The sequence below is a fragment of the Vitis vinifera genome, chromosome 18 (genome assembly GCF_030704535.1).
Source record: "Vitis vinifera cultivar Pinot Noir 40024 chromosome 18, ASM3070453v1".
Classification (NCBI taxonomy): domain Eukaryota; kingdom Viridiplantae; phylum Streptophyta; class Magnoliopsida; order Vitales; family Vitaceae; genus Vitis; species Vitis vinifera.
In genome coordinates, this window is record NC_081822.1 from 13,867,548 (window position 1) to 13,891,300 (window position 23,753).

At 36.4% G+C, this 23,753-nt stretch overlaps 1 protein-coding gene and 1 long non-coding RNA gene across 2 annotated transcripts; one reads left to right on the top strand and one right to left on the bottom strand.

Moving 5' to 3' along the window:
• Positions 1-3,397: 3,397 nt before the first annotated feature.
• On the bottom strand, positions 3,398-6,919 carry LOC100255549 (probable LRR receptor-like serine/threonine-protein kinase At3g47570). Its single transcript, XM_019216330.2, has 2 exons — positions 4,163-6,919; positions 3,398-3,988 (listed from the first exon to the last, which is right to left on the bottom strand). Exons 1-2 carry the CDS (start codon positions 6,771-6,773, stop codon positions 3,528-3,530), a joined length of 3,072 nt encoding a protein of 1,023 aa, XP_019071875.2. The 5' UTR covers positions 6,774-6,919; the 3' UTR covers positions 3,398-3,527.
• Positions 6,920-16,898: 9,979 nt separating this feature from the next.
• On the top strand, positions 16,899-17,619 carry LOC132253227 (uncharacterized). Its single transcript, XR_009465047.1, has 2 exons — positions 16,899-17,054; positions 17,221-17,619. It is a non-coding gene; the product is annotated as an uncharacterized LOC132253227 (long non-coding RNA).
• The last annotated feature ends 6,134 nt before the right edge of the window (positions 17,620-23,753 follow it).

Consider the following 23,753-nt stretch of genomic DNA (forward strand, 5'->3'; position numbering starts at 1 on the left):
AGTATCCTTTTGATTCAATAAATTTTGAGCTAGGAAGAGTACTAGATATTTCTGCTCCGTAGTACCTTTATTTTTTGACTCATTATGAAATGAGTTTCCAAAATTGCGAAAGGAGTATTTTGAGCTAGGGTCTGTGTTTTTGAGACTTTTATACCTGATTTATTTTGTTTTCTTTTTCTTCTGATAAGCAAAGTATTCCATACAAAGGGCAATATAAAAGGAGGCAAACCCTGGTACAAAGGAAGTATATGAAGAAAATTTAAACAACATAGGATCACATGTTGACATTTAAGCATGCATTGAACGGCAAAAACGGAAACGTTCACCTTGGTTAATTCCGTGAAAGGCCATTTCTTTCTCTTTTTTGGTATTCAGGAAGCTCCTCCAGTGCTTGATGGTGCGAGAATTACGAGTTAATGAGCTCTTCCCTTTTACACCCAGATTCAGTCCAAAACGAGAGTGCGTGCTCTCTTTTAGCCAAAGGAGGAAGGGCAGGGAGCCAGCCACACACATTATTTGGACCACCACTTGACTTAATGGGCCAGTTAAGTGAATTAGGGTGAGCCCATAAAAATCAAGCAACAATATGTGTCCAGTCCCATTATGGACCACAATGCAAAAATAAATAACACTGATTTATGACATTATTAAATTGATTATGTAAGTCCACACATAAAAATTCCAACAGTATATACAGAACACCTGAAAAGAGAAAGACAAAAAGTATCCCAAAACCAAGGATGGTTTCTCTTTGTTCTTCATCAGCTGTTGACATATCCACATTAATCTTTATTATGTGCATTATTAAGTTGCTTGTGTTGCAATTCTCTTTTATTTTCTTTTTGCCGTTAGAATCTTTGTTTGGTCCTTTATCACTACATTCGGGCATTGCCAGCACAGAATTTCTTATTTTACATGGAATATAGACCAAGTGCTGTGCACATACAAACACACACAAATTTCAATTCCTATTAAAAAATAAACAAATTTGAAATCTGTCTACATGGGTGACTGAGTAAATGGATACATGCCAAGGAGTGGTCAGTTCTTCTGAAATGAGTCATTAGTACTAACGTGCCGTAATAACCTTGCATTCATTTCTTTGGTCTATGTACAAGTTATTTATGGCATCGTTTTCATTGCCACTTTTCTCCAGGCACTGTTCTAAAATGATGTTTTGACTGGTTAAAAAAACATGGACTAACCTTTCTTCCAGAAGAAAATACCATCAATATGGAAAACTAGAACATATTTGACACGGTAAGCCAGATGAGATACGTGGACTAGATTGGAACAGTGTTGATGACTCTTCAATCTTTTAACATGGGTGTGCTTAATTCAATGATTCTGAGTCTGCCATGTTCATCTGTAAATACTTGAACTCAACTAAAATGGTTTCATTGCCATCCTTAGCCACTTATTTTCTTGAGCTTGTTTCCTCTTCACCCTATATTGGTATGGGAAAAATGTATTCCTCCAGTGCCTCTGCACTCATGGTGGCAGCTATTTTGATTACACTAATGTTTCTCACGTCCTCTGAGGTGGCTGCAGTAATTCTCCAGGACACAACTCCAGAACTTGGTCAGTAGAAAATCTCTAGCTGGAGTAGCGTTTTATTTTTTGCTTCTGCCAACATATGTTGCTTTAAAGTATCATAATGGAGACATCACCCAATCATTTTATAAACCTAAAAGATCATGACGTAGTCTCAAATCAATTTTCAGACTCTGGAAGATCCACTTTGCTTACCCCTTTTCCTTCTTGATTACAGTGGTTGTGCATGCAGTTCAATATATGAACTTAATTTAGTTTCTGAGAGTCACGGGTTTGATTGAACTTTAGGAGTGGAAATGATGACTTATTAAGCAGCATTCAATCAGCAATTTCCAAGGTGCAGGGCAAAGGCTTTTGGGTGTATCCTTTCAAGCTGATTACAGTGGTCCTGGAGGTTATGGGTTGGGACGGGGAGGTTACCCTCCAAAAAATCCATAACTACCGAAGAAAAATAAAAAGTCAATTCAGTTTCCGAATAACTTGGAGATCATGTTGTTTATGTGTGTTATCCTATGCCTCAGCGCCTGCATATAATATGTTCTGTTTCATGGAGAAATATTTCCTTAAATAAGCAAAAATGATGGTGCTAGAATCTATATGATGTTGCAATGTAGTGAATGATACATGGTGGATCTCTCTGTAAACTAGATTACATCACTATGATGATTAATTGATTTGAGTCATCAATTTAGAATCAAAAGGGTGGGCAACTCTAACAATTTAATGTTAATTGAATTCAATCAACAAAATATTCAAATGGTGTTTAGATTGATTATGCCTTGTATTCCTGTTCCTTCGGTACTTGATTTATTCCTGGAATTCTACCAAGAGTTCATACTAAATCCCCATGCCATTTTCTGTGCAAAATCTGAAGACTCTGAATCTCTATGGGTTGTGCCAACTGCCAACAGGCTATAGGAAGAAAATAAAATAAAAAATAAAAATAAGTTGTGCAGTTTGGTTAGAAACAATAGTGTTTCTCAATTCTCCATTTTGGTAGAGATTTGTTAGGGAGCCAAGGAGAGAAGATTTAAGAAGTTTATTCTTTCAGCAGCCAGTAACCAAACTGAAAAGAACGCAGCTCCAGTTGACTTTGTCACTGAGGGAGGTATGGTTACATTTTGAAGAGTAGGGTTCTTTGCATGGTGCTGAAGGATTGATATGACCATCTAATCCTACTTTTTGTTATTTGCACTTCTACAATAGAACAATTTTGTAGAGAATTCTTGGTGGATATGATTTCATTACTCTTCGTTTTTGGCAAGCAGCAGAATGGGGTTCAATCTGTCTGACAATGTTTTCAGGTAAGTGGTAGGTTGGAAAAAATGAAAAAGAAATTGCAGTTTGATTTCTCAGTCAGGGTCTTGTTGGGTTCAATCTTTCCAAGTTGTAACCCCAGTTAAAAACCTGATGGAGCTAATGGAATAGTATCTTTGAAAGTCAAAGGCTCATGGCAGAGAAATTTTATTCCTTCACTAGAGCCTTGGAAAAGTTCAGCCCATAGAGAGGTACATTTTCCTAACCTCCAATTGCTAGTTATAATAATCATTTTGTCATGATTTTGAATTTGTAGTGCTCTATATTGTGGGTTGTTCTGGCAACTAAATTGCCCTGCTTACGTACAGTGCTGTTGCTCTCAATAGTGCCAGAACTAGTGAATGTGCTTTCCTCTGAAAGTTTGATTCAAGTGGGCTGTGGGGGTAAACATACCTTGATTAAAACCTTCCTGCTAAATGTCCTGTTGTGAAACCATTTGTAGAAGCTCAACTTCAGAGCAGGACATCTTTGGTTGCAACCCCTTGAAAGTAGGAGATGAAACTCATTAATACCTTAAAATCATTAATTTGGGAAAATTGCCATGGCTATAAAAATTTTACTTTGGTACCTTCCAAGAGTCACAATCAGATTAAATTGTAGCTCCATAAATTTACAGCGTTCATACAACAAGAGAAAAATATGTGATAATACTATGTCTACAAGGTAATTATTGAAGACAATGGGAGGGATGAAGACCCCCACAGCTCCAGCAGAAATTTCTTGATCTCTTGCAACTTGGTTAAAGTTTCTCTCATGGTTAAACGTTCATTAGGGGAATGATCTGCACAAAACAAACCAACTCTTATTATGGCTGTCAGGCACTCTTCACTTTTATTTGGCCCGATGCTGATGGTATTGCTTGTGCTGCTGTGCTTGCTGTTTCCTGAGGAACTGACGAAGGGGCTGCAAAGCTCTGAAGAACCAGTATGGCTGAAAAGCCTAGGATCAACAATTCCTGAAACTTGATTTGCTTCCACTGCCAATGCATATTTTTTCTGGTTTAGGCCTTGCTGAAACACCTCATCAGTGGGCTTCCTAGCTGTGAATATCTCAAGCAGCAGAATTCCATAACTGTAGACATCTCCATTTGTTGAAGCTTTTCCACCCAAACCATACTCTAATTAAAACAAAGTGACAGCAGATTAGAATATCAACATCCAGTCTAAACAACTAATTCGTTTTGCAAAAAGTAAAGAAAACCCAAGGGAGTCAAGTCCTGTTTTTATTTCTAAAATTTTGGTTTGTTTGGTTGTTTCATAAGAAGTTTTGCAAGATCAGTTTTGATCAGTACCTGGAGCAATGTAGCCAATTGAGCCCTTTAGTCCTATTGTGCTGCTTTCACTCTGTGATGGATTTTGAGAAAGAAACCTTGCCAATCCAAAGTCTCCCACATGAGCAGCCATATCATCATCCAAAAGCACATTTCCAGGTTTCAAATCACAATGGACTACAGGTGGGTCACAGTCATGGTGCAAGTAATCCATGGCAGAAGCTACGTCAATGGCGATGTTCAGTCGCTGGATTAAGCTCAGACTCGACCTAGATTGGGAGTCTTCCGGGTACAACCAGTTGTGTAAACTACCGTTAGACATGAACTCCATAACCAAGGCCTTGAATTCACCTCCGCTGTGATCAATGCTAGAGCATGAAGTAACAACCTTCACAAGGTTCCGATGCCGAATATTCCTCAGAGCTTCACATTCTGCATAGAAACTCTCAGAAGCTTTGCTCTGCTGCAGGTCAAGGACCTTTATAGCAAGCGTGCTGCCGACTCCATCTTCACCAGTTCTGAAGGCTCCTTTATAAACAGACCCGAAGCCTCCTTCTCCTATCAAATTTTCGGCAGCAAAACTGTTTGTTGCTAGCCGGATTTCAAAATAAGACATCTTTTCAGGAAACCCCTTGAAAGGACGGGAAAAGAAACTTTCCTTTGTCCCCTTCTTTTTCCTTCTTCGGGAGACCAATGCCCATATGGAATAGAAGATTACACACATTAACAAACTGAAGCCCAAAACTGCAATGCTGATGGTGAGTCCAAAATGCTTGCTTTGCTTCTTCTTTGTACTACATGTATGGAGTCTCAGCTTCCCTGCAACCTCTTGGTCACTTCCACAAAGCATATCATTTCCTTGGAGAGAATCCCAGCTAAGATTCATGAACACCCCACTCCTCGGAACTTGTCCTTCCAAGTCATTGAAAGACAAATTTAAGCTTTGCAAAACGTTAAGACTCCCCAAATCTTCAGGGATTGGGCCAGAGAGATTGTTAGAAGAAAGATCCATGCTCTCCAGTGCCACTAATTTGCCCACTTTATCCGGTATTGAGCCCATTATTTCATTTCTTGCCACGCTGAGAGTTTGCAAACTTAAGCAGGCACCAATTGTTTCTGGGATGTTTCCGGACAACTGGTTGTCAGAAACATCCAATAAGGAGAGCTGCTTCAGGCTACCGATTTCAATGGGGAGAGAACCATGCAGAGCATTTTTTGCTAAACGCAATTCACTGAGACCGGAGAGAGAACAAATCTCTCTTGGTATGCTGCCATTGAGCCTGTTCCCGGCTAGACCCAGAGTGTTTAATTGATGGCATTCTCCAATACTCACAGGGATTCTACCAGAAAACTGGTTGTATCCCAGTGTGAGCATAAACAATTGTGTAAGATTCCCAAAGATATTAGGAATTTCTCCTGAGAACATGTTCTCGTGGACAGAAATTCTCTGCAGTTTATTCAGTCTTCCTATGGAATGTGGCAACTCACCTGTAAAAAGATTTTGCTGCATAGTCAAGGATATGAGGCTCTGAAGCTTGTCAATTCCTCTGGGTAATTTCCCAGTAAAGAGATTGCTTTCAATGCAAAAATGTTGCAGATGGGCTGACAGATTTGCAACTGAACTTGGAAGGTCGCCGGCTAGTTTGTTGGAATCCAGAGTGAGGCTTTCCAATAGGGTACAGTTTGTGAGGGAATTGAATACCTGAAGATTCAGCTCTGTGGTGGAAGAGAGCTTATTCCATCCTAGATTTAGCATGATAAGTTTATTCATGTTCCCAAGGAAAGGAATTGACCCTTGAAATAAATTTGAAGTGAGGTCAAGGACCTGAATTTGTGAAGCATTGTTTAAAGAATTGGGTATCAATCCTTCAAATCTGTTCTCAGCCAACAAGAGTTGCATGAGATTAGGGAGAGCAAGACCCATATCAGTTGGTAGTTTTCCAACAAGATCATTTTGGGTTAGTGACAGAAGAGATAAAGAAGAAATGTTATAAAGTGAATTAGGTATCTGGCCAGAAAATTGGTTCTCTGAAAGCTGAAGAAGAACTAGATTACGGAGATTACCCAACTCCTTTGGAATTTCTCCATGAAAATTGTTTCTTCCTAGGCTTAGATAGGTAAGAGAGGTGAGATTTACAAAAGTTGGAGGGATTACGCCACTAAGATTGTTGGCATACACATCCATAAATTTCAGTCTAGACAGATGGCCTAATTGAGATGGAAGGGAACCCACAAGTTGGTTCCTCCGTAAATTGATCTCTCTGAGATTATAACAATGAGAGAGCCCAGCAGGGATCTGGCTTTGGAAGGAATTGTTAGAAAGATCTAAAACTTGAAGAGATGTGAGGTTGAAGAGGTGTGGAGGTATAATACCAGAGAGGCCAAGTCCAGGCAGGTGGAGAGATTGGACAGTGGTTCTGTTCCTGGTGCAAGTGACACCAAACCAAGTACAGTGAGATGAGCTGGAGTTCCAGCCTCTGAGAGCATTTTGAGGGTCAGAGACTGTGGATTTGAAAGACAGAAGCGCCTGTTTGTTGGGGTTAGCATCTGGAGCTTCCACCCCGCTCATGCAGGAGTGTAGAATGATTTGGAAATAGACGATGAACAGTGAGAGATGGAGAGGCTTCTTCATTTTCAAAATGAAGATGATGAGTGTAGGCTCCAGCTTTTGAAGTTTACAATCACCCACCTTGGGTCAGAAAAATGCTTGTGAGCAATTTATATAGTTGCCATGGATGGCATCATGCATAGTGACATAACAGTGGGAGGCTGCAGCCATCCGACGACTTGGGCGTCTTTCCCTTCCTCCTTGGTACCAAAGGAAAATATTTGAAAGTACAGGGGTTTGTTTGACAATATTTGAGTCATTTGACTCCAGATATTTGATAAGGTGAGATATTTGATAAGGTGGCGTTTGTTTTGTTATTGAATAAAAAAATCAAATAAAATATTTGATTTTTTTATTAAATGAAAAAGAATTTATTGATATCAACCCAGTTAAAATGAATTTGTTGTCAATAATATTAATTTAGTTATATTGGTTGAAAAAATAAAAAATAAAAAATAAAAACCCAAATATTTGGATAATATTAAAAAAAATATTAAGAAAATTTGGATAGTATGCAAAAAAATAAATAAATAAATAAATAAAATATTCAAGTTATAGTTGGTTCCTAAAACCAAAAGTGAGAAAAATTATTTTATTACATTTATATAAGAAAAGAAAATACTAAAAGCCTTTGACAATGAAATGCTAAAAGAAAATGTTTATCTCCATTTTTCTTAATCCTATAATTGATTCTTGAAAAAATTGAGGAAAAACATAAGAGGGAAAAAATAGAGAAGGAAAATATAAAAAGAAAAATAAAAATATAAGTGAAGGAAAAGTAAAAAAGAGATTTAAAATTAATAAAGTATTTTCACATTTTTATTTTATTTTTTTACTTGTTTTTTAATTTATTTTTTGTGATAATTTTTAGGAACTAAACATAATATAAATGAATGGGGAAAAATTTGTCAAGAGAACATTCCACATCTATTTAACGTTTTCTTATCTCAATTGTTTTTATAAAAGAAAAAAAAATCTTATATATATATTGATTTATCTTTTTCTTCTTTTTCATCTTTAATTTTCTTTCTCCATAATTAAACCTTCCAAGAACCAAACATAACATAACTAGACAAAATAATAATAATAATAATAATAATATTTGAAACTTTTTTAAATCACTTTCCTTAGGAAATGGAAAATGGGAAAAAATTTAAAGAGTGTGCATTCCTTAATAATTTAAAATTCTCTCTCAATTCTCAGTTAAATAAGAGAAATCTTATAGTTTTTCCTACATGTTTTTTTTTTTTCTTTTCTCTTTCTAACTCTCCTTTATGTTATGTTTTTCTCAAAATTTTCAAGAACTAGACCTAACCCAAGAAAGAGGAAAAAAATGTTAAAAAAATAATTTATGACATGAAAAAAAAAAAAAGATAAGTGTAGACCCCTTTTGGCGAGGGCTCGAGAGAGGGTTGTTGGCTTCCTTTTCTTGGCATTTTTTTGGAGGCAAAGGGGGGCCTCCTTATGTCGAGAAAACAACCGCATGGACGGGTGGCCTAGGGCATGGCTGGCCATGCGAGTGGTTGAAGGGGGCCATGCTAGTTGATCGAGAAACAGGAGAGTGGGTATAGCTGAGACAGGAGGTTTTCAGAGGAGGGTAGGTGGTGAACAGAGGGAGGGAACACTTAGGAGGAGCAGGCGAGGGGAGAGGGAGCTAGGACCATCTTCACCCAAAAAGCTCAGGTATGGCCATCTTCTCGTTTCCTATTTTCCTTTTGTTATTTTTTTTTGCTTAGTTTGTGCTTGAGTTCCCGACATGAACGGTCGATGGGTAGTAGGCATAGGGGACCACATGGTGGTTCTGACCTCTAGGATGCTCTGAGGGTGTTTTAACGCATCCATTCTTTCTTTTTATTTGGTTGGTTGATATTTGGTTTGGCTCCATTCTTTTCAAATCCTGTGCATGGCCACCCCCTGTAACTTCCACGTAAATACCCATCATCACCCATGCTCTCTCTTACCTCCCCCACGTTCCTCTCCTTCTTCAATGGGCGGAAGTTCACTTAGCGCCTCCTACGAGCTCCTCCGCCGCCGATGCGCCAAAGGCCGCATCTCCATCCCTTTATCTCATCTCAGACAACCCTCGCGATCGCCACCCTGCTCATCAAGCTGCCGCTACCGGTCGTGGAATCCCCACCGCTCTCATTGCTTAAGCTCAGCTTGGCCTCGCTGGACCCGTTCGCGGTGTTGGCGACCCTGTGCCAGGCGTGATGCGGCCCCATATCTCGCCCCCGCTAGTGCCCCAGCTATCTGCACCACCCATGACTCACCCGGCCACGCTGGTAACTCGGCCTCCCGGATAGATGCCTGGATACCTCGGGCAGGTATCCCCCGATTGCATGTGGCCCCTCGCCTCCCGTGCCTTCTTAGTTAGCTGCTCAGCCCGGAGGAGTACTGCAGCCTCACTCCCAGGTTCCCCCACCGCAGTATGAGGGGTCGGCCATTGGCGCCGCCCTCTTAGATGATGAGAGGTCTGCCATTTCCACCGCCCCGTCGTCCCAACATAAACGTCGGCCTTTTTGTGCTCTGGTGCCCAACCGTACCACCGAACTGTGCCAGTCAGGGGCGTCACAGCCGGAATGGGCTGGACAGCGCAGAGTCTTATGGGGCCATTTGTTTATTTGGCCCTTGTGGGTGACGTCCCCAGGATTCGAACTCGGGACCTTAACCCAGACAGTTGCCCTCGCCCATTCTGGTTGTGGCGCCCCTGACTGGCACAGTTCAGTGGTATGGCTAGGCACCAGAGCACAAAAAGGCCGACGTTTATGTTGGGACGTCATTTGTTTTGAGTATATTTGGCTCTGTGCTAGTCAGGGGCATCACAGAGTGGCCTCCCCAGGATTCGAACTTGAGTCCAAGCCTTAAACAGAGCCAAATATACTAAAAAAAAAATGACGTCCCAATACCCACCATCTTCACCGGCGGCGCCCGTGTTAGAGGCCTAGAGAGCCTCGTGACCTTCCATCTCAGCAGCCACCTCGCCTCTCATCCCGCCAGAGATAGAAACCTCCTCTGGGGGATGTTGCCCAAGTGGAAAAGTGGGTTGTGATGGAGTTTGAAGTCTTGGGCTTGCCCATGATGATGGATATGGGCTTGAGTTGGAGCCTAGGCCCAAATTTGTTGATGAAGGGCCTCATGCTCCTCATGCCAATCACCCTTATGACCCATACCCATATTGAGTTAGCTCATTTGGCTGCTTCAATTCTAAGTAATTTTCAAGCTTCTAATTTTCGTAATTTATTAATTAATTTATTTATTTATTCATTTTTTTTATCTTATTTTATTTTTACCTATTTTTAACTCAACTTAAACACAACTAAAAGGCAAATTATTAGGATTGAATATCATTCTTGAAACTTAAAATAATTTATATTTTATCTTCTCTTCTTTAGTTATGTCTAATCATCATATATGAAATTTTTTATATAATTAGTTTATGTTGGTCTCAATGAATTTTCTATATTCCAAATTTTAAATCCTATTTTCAAAACTTATGTCTTTAAGCAAATTTTCAAAAATCCGACTTCCAAATTTAATTTACAATCTCAAAAATCCCACTACTCGCTTTCATTCGCTTAAGTATCATTTTGATTAATTATTAACGTTATTCCATATTTATCTATTTATTTCTTTTAAAAATCTCAATCATTAAAGTCTAATTTTTCAAAAATCCGACTTCCAAATTTAATTTACAATCTCAAAAATCCCACTACTCGCTTTCATTCGCTTAAGTATCATTTTTGATTAATTATTAACGTTATTCCATATTTATCTATTTATTTCTTTTAAAAATCTCAATCATTAAAGTCTATTTTTTCAAAAATCCGACTTCCAAATTTAATTTACAATCTCAAAAATCCCACTACTCGCTTTCATTCGCTTAAGTATCATTTTTGATTAATTATTAACGTTATTCCATATTTATCTATTTATTTCTTTTAATAATCTCAATTGTTAAAGTCTAATTCTTCAGAAATTCGACTTTCAAATTTAATTTGCAAATCTCCAATTCTCGAACAAATCTCGAAATCCCAATTTCTTTCTAATTTAATTTCTAAAATTCTCATTCTTATATTTAATTCCTAAAAATTCGATTTTTAAATAATCTCTTAGTCTCCAATCCTCAAATAAATTTCAATCTTCCCTCGAACAACTTAATCTTTGTTTGGTAATGCATGTGACATGTTTTGTGCTCTTTATTGTACGCCGACTCTATTTTTATGATAACATATCGCTCGTTCGTGTTCGAGGTACGCATCCACTCTCATTCTGTTCATTCTCTATGCATGTTTTGATTCCCATATGTGCATGATCGATTTGAGTATCCATTGATTTTCCTATTGATTGCCACGTCAACTTCATTTTATTAGTAGAGACCCGATTTTAGGAACTTAAAGGGGTGCTACGGTCTTTACCGTACCTTCCTGATAAGTAACCTAACCCTCGAGCCCGATCCGGTTTTTCATAGACCATATTTTCCAAAATAAGGAGTTACACTTAGGGTTTTCTTTCTTATTTTGTTTACTCTTTTAAAAATAAAACAAAAATAAGTGGCGACTCCAAGTCATTTCTTTTTAATAAATAAAAATCATTTTAAAATAAAAATTGAGCTCGCCATCGAGTGGAAAACGTATGAGTCGAAATGCGGGGTCCACAATAAGGAAAGAAAATACTAAATTATTAAGTTCTTATTTTTTTTGTTATTAAAATAAATTCTTGATTTTTCTTTCTTGTAAGAGTTGAAGAAAGAAAAAAGCTCAAAGAAAAGATTTGAACTTTGTTCACAAGTTTAAAAATTTAATTCAATTTTCTTTATAATAAATGAAAGAACTTGAAAATGTAAAACTCAATAAATAATTTTTATTAAATTTAGTTTTTTTTTTTCATACAAATGGAGAGATTTTAGATTCTTTACCATAAAAATTTTCCCTTTTCCCAAAGCTCACCTTGAAATGAAAGATATCATGGTATGTTTAGGTTGGGAAAAAATTGGAAAAAAAAAAAAGGATATAAAGAGGGGAAAAAAAAGAGGAAAATTGTTGTGGAAGCCCCAACTTTCCCTTCTCATTTTCACTTTCGTCACATTTATTCAGAAAAGACGATGGACAAGATTATTAACATTTTCACTATTCTCTTTATTAATTTTTTTAAAAGGAAAATAGAAAAAAAGACATATAGAGAAATATATAAAAAATAGATTTGAGGTTGATATTGATTACTACTCAAAAAGTTCTATTTGATAGCCTATAATAAATCCTTTTAAACACTTTTGAGTAGTAGTTTAGGCCTTTTAACTCAATTGGCATGTTAAGGACCCTTGAAAGCAATTTTGATCACTTTGTGTAAGTTTTGGTGTTTTTGTTAGTATTTTGATCACCAAAGCAAGTCAAGACTGAGGAGAGCTATGAGGAATCTTGGGCAAAGCTTAGAAGTCATTTTCCAAGAGTAAATCCGGATTGCAAGGAGAAAAAGCAAAGAGAATATGCCATAAAGCATATTCTTGATGACAGTAGTAGCAGCCACTTTTGGAGCACTTTCTGAAGTCCAAATGATGCATGTTATATACCATTTCAAAGCTCAGGAAGTCAACAATCTAATGCTTCAAACGGTGTGCAATTCGGAGTTGAAACGAAGAAGTTGCAGCCATTACAAGCCAATCACTCCGAGCTGAAGGAAGCATTTTGCAAAGTGTTGCGAAATCACCCTTTTGTTGCGAAGTGATTTCGCAGCCTTTTTGAACAGTGTGATGTTTCTCCTTCTGACGATGCCCGATTTATGCCGCGAGAAGGAAGCTTGGAACCTCAAGGTGGAACCCTACTTCGCAGCCCTGTGAAGATAGCTTGTTGATGCGAAAATATTTCGCAGCCCTCTTGAGTGTCTGGGAAATCTCGCAGACACCATTTTTCTCCTGCGAAATGGTTCCTGAAGCCTCCCGATATTTGCTACCGACATTGGGAGATATTTTCCATTAGATTTTTGTTGTCTAAATCCCAAAATACTCCTTGTAAACCACCAATTACATGATTCCTTAGTTTTTAAGTTAGTAAAAAGACTAAATATCTATGTAATAATTAGTTTTATATTATGTTCATATATATACCTCTCGGGAGCCTGTTCTCAGAGAGGAGTTCCTTCTGTAAAAGTTTGGGTGAGCAAGTAAAGTTTATTTTCTTTCTACTGCCTTACCTTCTCACTTTGTATTTTCATTTTCTTACTAAGTTATGAACTCTCTGAGGAGTTTTCCCCATAGAATGAGTAACTAAACCTCTAGTTCCTTGGAGTTAAGGTTGCCGGGGAAGGTTCCAAGTGCAAAAATGCAAAGCTTTGTGGTTTTAACTAGTAATGAAGAGGAAGTGAAATCCTTTAGTGATTTCTATGTTTTTAGTTAACTTAAAACACCTTAGAGTCACCTGGGCCAACACTTGGTAAGGCAAGTGATTTCCAACCATGGAAATGCACTAGTTTACCCCTTGCGAGCCTCTGGTAGGTGACTTCAGGGTAGGATTTTCTAGAATAGCCAACACTTGATAAGCTTTTGGACTCCAAGGAGACATCCATTAGTTATCTCTTGCGAGCTTTTGACGGGTGATCCAAGGTTAAGGATCACCTTGAATGGTTAAGGCTTAGTGAGAGGCTTAAACCATTGCAAGTTGCATCAGTGAGAGAATTAAAGTGAAATCTAATTGAAGGAGTCTCTGTATAACATCGGTTAGAGATTTGACTATATGTTGAATCTTTAACGCGAGGAAATGAACCATCTGACCGGAGCTATGTCTTTTGCATGAGGATCCACCCCAGTGAACCTAAATCTCCAAGGAATGCTTTTCTTCCTAAATTATTCCAAACTTCTATTATGTTAGTTAGTTTAAGTCTCAACATTTACCAATCAAAGTTTGTGTTTTACTTCTTAAGCTAACCATGAAATGAAACAAAACCAATTCACTTGGAATTGGTATCATTGAGAGCTTGTTAATCTTTCCCAGTGGACGATCCTAGAGCCACTATACTATAGTAGCTTTTTCTTTGCTACCCTAGTATATGGTGTTATAGGTTATAAATTTTGTTGATTACTCCCTCAATCAAGGAGCACTAGCTGGACACAAATCAGCTGAGACACCAATTGGGCACGAATCAGATATTTTATTTTAATTAATGCTTCTTCAAACTTATTTATCTTATTTTTCTCTCTTTATATAAAGATTAAATAAATTAAAATTACATAAAATTTTAATCATATTTAATTGTTGTCTTAGTTTTTTTTTTTTTTTTTTTTAATAATAATCAAATATGAGAATTATTATTATTATTATTATTATTACTATTATTTACTATTTCCTAGCTAGTTTCCTCTCATACAACATAGGTTATTTTTCTTTTCTTTAGGTGATAGTTTCCATGAATCTCCCACAACCTATGTTTCATAGATATAGGGGTCCTACACTCCCTTCTCTACAAACAAATCATCTAAACATCCTTCATTTTCCTTGGTCTTTTCCTCTCATGAGATTCTAACAATTGGCTAGGCCGTCATGCATGCTCTCCATCCATCATTTTCAAAGACATTTCTAAGTTTGTTTGTCTCTTAATTTAAGTCAAGAAAGGACAACTCCTTCAGCGGACCGCAAGAAGTGGAGATGAAAGAGAGGTGTTGTACTAACTTGACTAAGATTCTTGAATGTGTTTCATAGATATAGGGGTCCTACACTCCTTTCTCTACAAACAAATCAACTAAACATCCTTCCTTTTCCTTGGCCTTTTCCTCTCATGAGATTATAACAACTGGCTAGGCCACCATGCATGCTCTCCATCCATCATTTTCAAAGACATTTCTAAGCTTGTTTGTCTCTTTATTTAAGTTAAGAAAGGACAGCTCCATCAGCGGACCTTAACAGCTTGTTTGTTTCTTTAGGTGATAGTTTCCATGAATCTCCCACAACCTACAACTTACAAGAAGTGGAGATGAAAGAGAGGTGCAGTACTCACTTGACTAAGCTTCCTGAATGTGTTTCATAGATATAGGAGTCCTACACTCCATTCCCTCCATCATTTTCGAGACATTTATAAGCTTGTTTATCGCTTAATTTAAGTCAAGAAAGGACAACTCCTTTAAGTCAGAGTAGTAAGACAAAATTCTAAAATCTCCAAGTATCAACTTTTAAAAAAAAAAAATTAACACATCAACCAAAGTGTTATTGCCCAAATAACTCCAAATTCAAATAATTTAAATAGGGATTAAAATTTAACATCTAAACAATGTCCAAAATAAAGTTTGAACCAAAATCCTAACAAAGAAAATTTTCTCAGCCTTGCCATCACTTCTTGCCAGAACTGAGAGTACTTGAAAAATTATCAACGACGGGGCATGAGCTTAAAGCTCAATAAGGAACATCAATCCAGTTTCATGGATAAAATATTTTCAATCATGCTTGCAAATAGGAGATATAACATATACTTATTTTCATAAAAACTTTTGAGTTCAAAATATTAATACATTCAAACTTTTTAACAAAACTTTCTCATATCCATTTCAAAACAATTTTTCATCAAAACCAAATCAAATGCATTCAAAATATCTTTACTCTGGTTATTAAATAACGAATGGTGCCCAATTAGGCGAGACTTCACAATTGAGTAACTAGTTTAAAATTTATTCTAGTTAAGGTGAACAAAACCAAATGTCAATAATTATAACCCGTTGACTATGACCATAAGGTCAACTATTATAACTCATCGATTAGGGCCATATAATATCAACTATTATAATTACCCGTTGATTAGGGCCGAAAATGCCAACAATTATACCCTGTTGACTAGGGCCATAAATCCAGAGTCAACACTTTATTTCATTAATTCAAACTTACAAAAAAAAACATCATATCTCCTCAATTTTTCCTTTTTCATAAACGAAGAAAATGCTTAAATATACTTTCTATACAAAACATATATTTGATCCATGCATAAAGATAAAAGTAATATTTTTACACATTTCAAATACAATATAAAAAGAAATTTATTTTCTTTTATAAAAATCTACATTAATTTCCCTTACCTTGAAGAAGTACTCAAAATCTTGAAGTATTTAACTCTGAAAATTTTCCTCCTCACCTAACATAATATCATACACAATATTGATTGTTAATTATTTATCTAAATATATAACTTTGACAATTTTAAAAATATTTTATTTAGTATTAGGGATCCTAATTAATTTCTCATATTAATATTATTACCATCCAATATTATTTTCAACTTCCTAAACAATAATTTATTTCTATTTTCTAACTTATCTAAATTAAATCTTTTAAGAATATTTATTTGCATTAAATTATTATTACTATTTTTAATTAACTCACAAGAAGTAGAGATGAAAGAGAGGTGCAATACTCACTTGACTTAGATTCCTGAATGTGTTTCATAGATATAGGGGTCCTACACTCCCTTCTCTATAAACAAGTCATCTAAACATCCTTCCTTTTCCTTGGCTTTTTCTTCTCATGAGATTCTAACAACTGGCTAGGCCGCCATGCATGCTCTCCATCCATCATTTTCAAAGACATTTCTAAGCTTGTTTGTCTCTTTATTTAAGTTAAGAAAGGACAGCTCCATCAGCGGACCTTAACAGCATGTTTGTTTCTTTAGGTGATAGTTTCCATGAATCTCCCACAACCTGCAACTTACAAGAAGTGGAGATGAAAGAGAGGTGCAGTACTCACTTGACTAAGCTTCCTGAATGTGTTTCATAGATATAGGAGTCCTACACTCCATTCCCTCCATCATTTTCGAGACATTTATAAGCTTGTTTGTCTCTTAATTTAAGTCAAGAAAGGACAGCTCCTTTAGCGGACCTTAACAACTGAACCGCCCTTTCCACACAGAGTTCTGGTCTTTCATTTCCACACGCAGCTGCCCTTTGTCAAATGCATAAGATTCTTTCCATGTTGAAGATGAAAATCATTTCCAAATCTCTACTCCAATTCTTCCTTCGTTTTATTTTAGAATTGGAACTTATCTTTCTCAATTCTAAAAATAAATTACACAAAGGTTTAATTTAGGTAAATATTATTAAGAAATCATTTTGGGTTTAACGTTAATTACACGGCCCATGTAGATTTTTCTTTTCTCTTGGTTAGCCTATAAATATTGGAGCAAGAAAGTGCTATATATCATCGTCCTCTATAGTTGCAATTGGCATGGTGAAAATGGCTTTCCTTAAGAGCTCTCAAGTCATGTTGATGGCCCTTTTCGTAGGAATCATCCTTCTCATGTCCTCTGAGGTCGCTACTGCAATAACACAACTCAAATTTGGTTAGTATATTTAGAGGACTTCCCACACATGTATTTTATATATGTTTCTCATAAACATGCCAGTGATGACATCTCCATATATTTAGTCTTATTATCCTCTTTATACATATAAGAGAGAAAATGGTGACTAATATTTAAGACAAATGTCTACCTTGATATGTTGCAGGACGAAGGGTTCTAGGCGTACCAAATGACGACTACCATGATCATCCAATTGGCTATCCCGTAGGAAGGGCAGGATACCTATACCCTCCTCCATAACCATAGTTATGTAGAAAGTCAAATAAAATTTGCTACCTGAATAAGAGATTAGCTAAGATGCTATCTGATGATGTCTACAGATAATTAAGGGTGATTGTGAGTTATGCTTATGCTTGATGCTTGATGCTTGAATCATGGGGTCAGAATATATTTAGTATTGTGAAGCAATATGTAAGACGGAATTATCAACAAAATAATACATCTGGATGGTGTTAGCATTGGGATGTATAAGATTGATGTGTATCTTAAAAGAGATGTATTTCAATTCTGGCTTTATACATTAATCTCCTTGTGTTGGATGTCATGTAATTCAGAGTACTGAGTTTATGTATGGGTATTATGCAATATAGAAATGCTAGAGAATAGATCTAGGTTCAAGCCTGAAAAAAGGAGAAAGGAAAAAAATATTCTGAACCTGTTTTTGCAACCAAAAAATTATCCGAATACCAGCATCTGCTGTCACTTCTTTGAGTAGTGAAAAGGAGAGGGTGATCGAATTGGCCTTAGTGCATGCATGCATACATGTAGATCAAAGGGGATATGAAGACAGATTAATAACCTTCTCATTAGTCATTACTGATGACTTACAAAATTATTGGCACCATTAATCTTGTATTAATAATGCTCCGTGGCCTCTGTGCATATGGCTGCACGTGCAGTTGTTTGCAGAATCAATGATGATAGAATTACGTTACATTCCTTTTGTCATTGGAATATTCCTTAGTTGATCCTTTATCACTTGAGTTTCCATAGCACTGCAAGCATAGAATTGCTTGTTCTACATAGAATAGACCCAAAGAAAGTGTTGTGCACACAAAAGCTGCATAAATGGGTGACTGATCAGTAAATGGAATCCAATATTTCAACGAGTGGCCAGTTCTTGTGAAAGAAGTCGTTAGAGATAAATGACGCGCGCCGTAGCAGCCTTTCTTTCATTAATTTGTCTATCTCTTCTATGTACAATTTAATTACTTGTGCCATCATTTTCATAACCACTTTTCTCCTAACAATATATATATTACTTCACACCAAAAAACATCAAATTATATTTATGTTATATAATTATATTCAAATAGTTAATTATAATTAATTTAATTTATACAAAATGTGATCGGATTAAAATCATATATAATTTTAATTTTTAGGTTAGTCAATCTCTTTTGTGTTAACACGGTTCAACTACTCAATATCAATTACCTAGTTTTTGTCATCCTCAATATCAATATCAATATCAATATATTTTTTGTTAAAATATCATTGAACATTTTTATATATAATATTGTGGATCCCGCATTTTGGCTCATGCGCTTTCACTCGATGGTGAGTTCGATTTTTATTAGAAAAATGGTTTTTATTTATTAAGAAAATGACTTGGAGTCGCCACTTATTTTTGTTTTATTTTTTTTTAAAAAAAAGGTAAACAAAATAAGAAAGAAAACCCTAAGTGTGACTCTTTGTTCGGAAAAGGTAGTTTGTTAAAAACCAAATCGGGGCTCGGGAGTTAGGTTACTTATTGGGAAGGTACGGTAAAGACCGTAGCACCCCTCTAAATCCCTAAAAACAGGTCTCTACTAATAAGATGAAACAAGTATGACAATTGATTGATTGAACATGGATATTGAACAGTGATCAAATGTGTGAAAACAAGACACGCATGATAACAAATAAATCGATAGACACAATCGAGTGCGAGACGTACCTTAGTCACAAACTGAGTGCTACCATAAGAGGCAAGGTTAGTGCACAAATACAGAATAATCGCATGCATGTCATAGAGTGCTGCAAGCCAATCAAACATAGCAATTAATCAATCAATGAGAAAATTCCATATGTTGGGCCCCCACCAAAGCCCGATTTATTTTAGCATGAATTGGTCTCACAAATTCCATTGTTTTAGAATTATGAGAAAAAAAAAATATTCTTGCTTATTAAAATCAAGAGAGATAGAAGATTATTTGAAAACTATAGTGGAATTAAAACTGTTCGAGAGAAAATTGGAATTTTGAAATTTATTTGAAAAATTGGAGTCTTGAATATTACTTGAAAATTGGAGTTTTGAAAATTAAATTTAAGAATTGGAATTTTGGATATTAAATTTAAAAGAAATTGGAATTTTGAAAATTAAATTTAGGAAATGGAATTTTGGAAATTAAATTGAAGAATTTGAATTTTGGAAATTAAATTTGAAGGAAATCAGAATTCTAGAAATTAAATTTGAAAGAAATTGAAGTTTTAAAAATTAAATTAAGGAAATGGAATTTTGGAAATTAAATTTTAGGATTGGAATTTTGGAAATTAGACTTAAGAATTTGAATTTTGGAAATTAAATTTGAAAGAAATTGGAAAATTTAAAATTATTTGAGAATTAGAACTATGAAAATTGGAATATAAGAAATTATTTGAAGATGGAATTTTTAAAAAATAAATAAGTAAAATGATAATAATAATAATAATAATAATAATAATAATAATAATAATAATAATAATAATAATAATAACGTTATTAAATAAATAAATGTGAAAATTTGAATTTTGGAAACTGAAAATTAAATTTGGAAGAGTTAATTAAAGATGGAATTAAAAAATATGTATATAAAAATAAAATAAATAAATAAATAAATAAAATAAATAATTAAAGTTTGGGAAGTCAAAGTCTTGAAAATTAAATTTTTTAAAAAAATGGGAGTTTTGAAAAAAAAATAAATTAAAATTAGAGCTTTGAAAAATTAAATTAAAACTGAAGTTTTAGAAAATTGTATTGAGATTAAAATTTTGAAAATGAAAATTTTCATATCAATAGTTGAAGAAAACTAAGAAAATAATAAATAAATAATTAAAAAAACAAAAAAATATCCTTAGCATAATAACGTGTACAGGCACTAGCACTCCAAACCCATTTTACACATTGCCATGATGTCATGCTTACATCACAAGCATGAACCCTCACATTAAGATAATCACTTAGGGCTCATGTAGCCTTTTCAACTTGTTGGGCAAGTACCCTTGCAGCCTTAAAGCACTCAGCATCCCTACCAAAGTCAGGATATTTAAACGTGGTCTCTAGTTGCCTATTATTGCTCTAATCCCATGCACAGGAACTATGAACTATTAGCCTTCATGCATTTGCAGCAGATTCATTCACAAACGATCTCTTATAACTAGTTAAGACCATTTCAAAAGGCATAATATCCCATCTCAAATAGCTCTCATCTCTGTAATGATTGTAAACCCATTGAGCTTACATAACATCATGCATTGTAACCCTGTTATCTTTCTCTTGTTCAATCAGAAAACCCCCATTTCTAATATTCAGGTATTGGAAATTTGAATCCGACTCATTCTCAAAAGGCTCGGTTGGATAAGTGTGGAGGGTGGGGACTGGTGAGGCGTTTGCACGGGTGAGGAGGTGAAACGAGCTGCTGCAATGGGGTGATGGATGGAGGAAATGGGTGTGGACTGGTGGGAAGAGTACTAGCATCTTCAAATGAGAAAAAAAAGAAGCAACTAATATCTTCAAATAAAGCAAGATGAAACAGAGCTTCACTGAGTTTATACCATACTAAAAGAAGAATGAATGAAACAATAAAAATGAGCATATGAACGAGCCAAAAATCAACAAAACTCCTGTGTAGCTTCTATTATCCATGACCAAACAAGCAAACAAAACTCATAATAGCAAGAAAGAAGATGGGATAACGGTGGTAATGAAGATGAACAAGAAATACACAGATAACTTACCTGAGAGCTCCTTTGAAACAGAGACAGCCTGCCCCCTTTCCTGAGCTCACTTCTCTGTCTCCCTTAGAAAATATCTTCCTCTCTCCGTTTTTTTTTTTTTTTTTTTTGCTCTCTTCTCCAACTGTCCCGATTTTTTTTTCAAAAAAATCTTTCCCCTCCAAAAATGAAGACCTCCCCTGCCCTACTTTACTTGCTCTCTGTTTCTTGTTTAGAAAAGGTCTCGTCTTAACCACCACCATGGCAAGGTGGTGGTGTTCTTGGCCATTCGTCCATGCATGCAACTCGCTTGAAGAAGTCGGCCCCTTACTCCTCCCAGATGCTGCCAACTCTCCAAAGTGGTAAAAAAAGTCGTAAAAAATGCCCAAAACCTGGACCAAAATGAGGGTGCACAGATATGCCCCTCTTTAGTAGAGATCATGAGTGTAGTGAATGGATCACGAACACATGAGAGATGATTGGAATGAAGTAAACTGTACCGAAGAAAAAAAAAGACCCCGAATTTTGGTTTACAAACTATAACACGATAAGCTCGAGATCTAGGGCACATACTAGGGAGGCAAGACTCTAGACAAAGATACAACCAAAGGGGTGGGTGTAGCACCAGACTACAACACGATGAATGGTTCAATGATAAGTATAGGATAAAGAATGATCAATCTCCAGAAAGAATGAATTCGAAGAAAGAGATGCAACTTAAGATCGAACAAGACTCAACTCAATCAAACAAAACAACGACCGATCGATATAGGTGCGGTCCCAAAAACTCAAACTTAAACAAACAGGATGATGACCTATTGATATAGGTGCGGTCCCGAAATTCAAACTAAACTCAAACTGATAGGAAGATGGCCGATCGATATAGGTACGGTCTCGAAAACTCAAAATGAACTCAAACTGATAGGAAAATGGTCAATCCATATGGGTGCGACCCTAACTCAAACTCAAACAGACACAACAATGACCGATCGATATAGGTGCAGTCCCAAAAACTCAAACTCAAACAAACAGGATGATGACCGATTGATATAGGTGCGGTCCCGAAATTCAAACTAAACTCAAACTAATAGGAAGATGGCCGATCGATATAGGTGTGGTCTCGAAAACTCAAAATGAACTCAAACTGATAGGAAAATGGTCGATCCATATGGGTACGACCCCAACTCAAACTCAAACAAACACGATAATGACCGATCGATATAGGTGTGGTCCCAAAACACAAACTTGAACTGATAAGATGATGACCGATAGATATAGGTGCGGTCCCGACTCAAACTGAACACAAAATAATAGGAAGATGCCGATCGATATAGGTGTGGTCCCAAAACACAAACTTGAACTGATAAGATGATGACCGATAGATATAGGTGCGGTCCCGACTCAAACTGAACACAAACTGATAGGAATGTGGTTGATCGATATAGGTGCGACCTTGACTCAAACTGAACACAAAATGATGGGAAGATGGTCGATCGATATAAGTGCGGTCCTAACTCAAACTGAAATGGAAATGATAAGAAGATGGCCGATCGATATAGATGTGACCCCGAAAACTCAAACTGACATGACAATGACCGATCGATATAGGTGCGGCCTCGACTCAAACTAAACACAAAATGATGGGAATATGGCCGATCGATATCAATGCGGCCCCCAAAACACAAACTTAAACTAACCAAATGATGATCGATCGATATAGCTGCGATCCTGAAACTCAAACTGACATGAAAAATGACTGATTGATATAGGTGCGGCCCCGAACATTCAAACTGATAAGACAATAAATGGCCGATTGATATAGGTGCGGTCCCGACTCAACTGAACACAAAATAATAGGAATATGGCCGATCGGTATGAGTGTGGCCCTAAAACGCATATTGAAACTGACAAGGTGATAAATGACTGATCGATATAGGTGCGGTCCCAAAAATCCATACTCAAAACTCAAATTGACAGGATGAATGACTGATCGATATAGGTGGGGTCTCGACTCAGACTGAACACAAAAAATGATAGGAATATGGCCGATCAATATGGGTGCGGCCCCAAAACACAAACTTGAACAGATAAAACGATGAATGACCGATCGATATAGGTACGGCCTCAAAAACTCAAATTGACACAAACTAATAAGATGAATGACCGATAGATATAGGTGCGGTCCCGACTCAAACTAAACTCAAACTCAAACTGATACAACTAATAGGATGAATGACCAATCAATATAGGTGCGGTCCCGACTCAAAGTAAAATCAAACGGATAGGAAAATGGCCAATCGATATAGGTGTGGCCCCAACTCGAAAATTCAAACTGACATGACGAATGACCGATCGATATAGGTGCGGTCCCAAAAACTCAAACTGACACGAATTAACAGGATGAATGACTGATCGATATAGGTGCGATCCTGACTCAGACTGACACGAAAAAATGATTGGTCGATATAGGTGTGGTCCTAAAAACTCAAATTGACATGGAAATGATAGGAAGATGACCGATCGATATGGGTGCGGTCCCAACTCAGAATGACACAAAAAAAATGACCAGTCGATATAGGTGCGGTTCTGAAAACTCAAACTGACATGGAAATGATAGGAAGATGGCCGATCGATATAGGTGCGGTCCCTACTCAAATTGAACACAAAATGATAGGAAAATGACTGATTGATATATGTGCGGCATTGACTCAAACTCGAACAGAT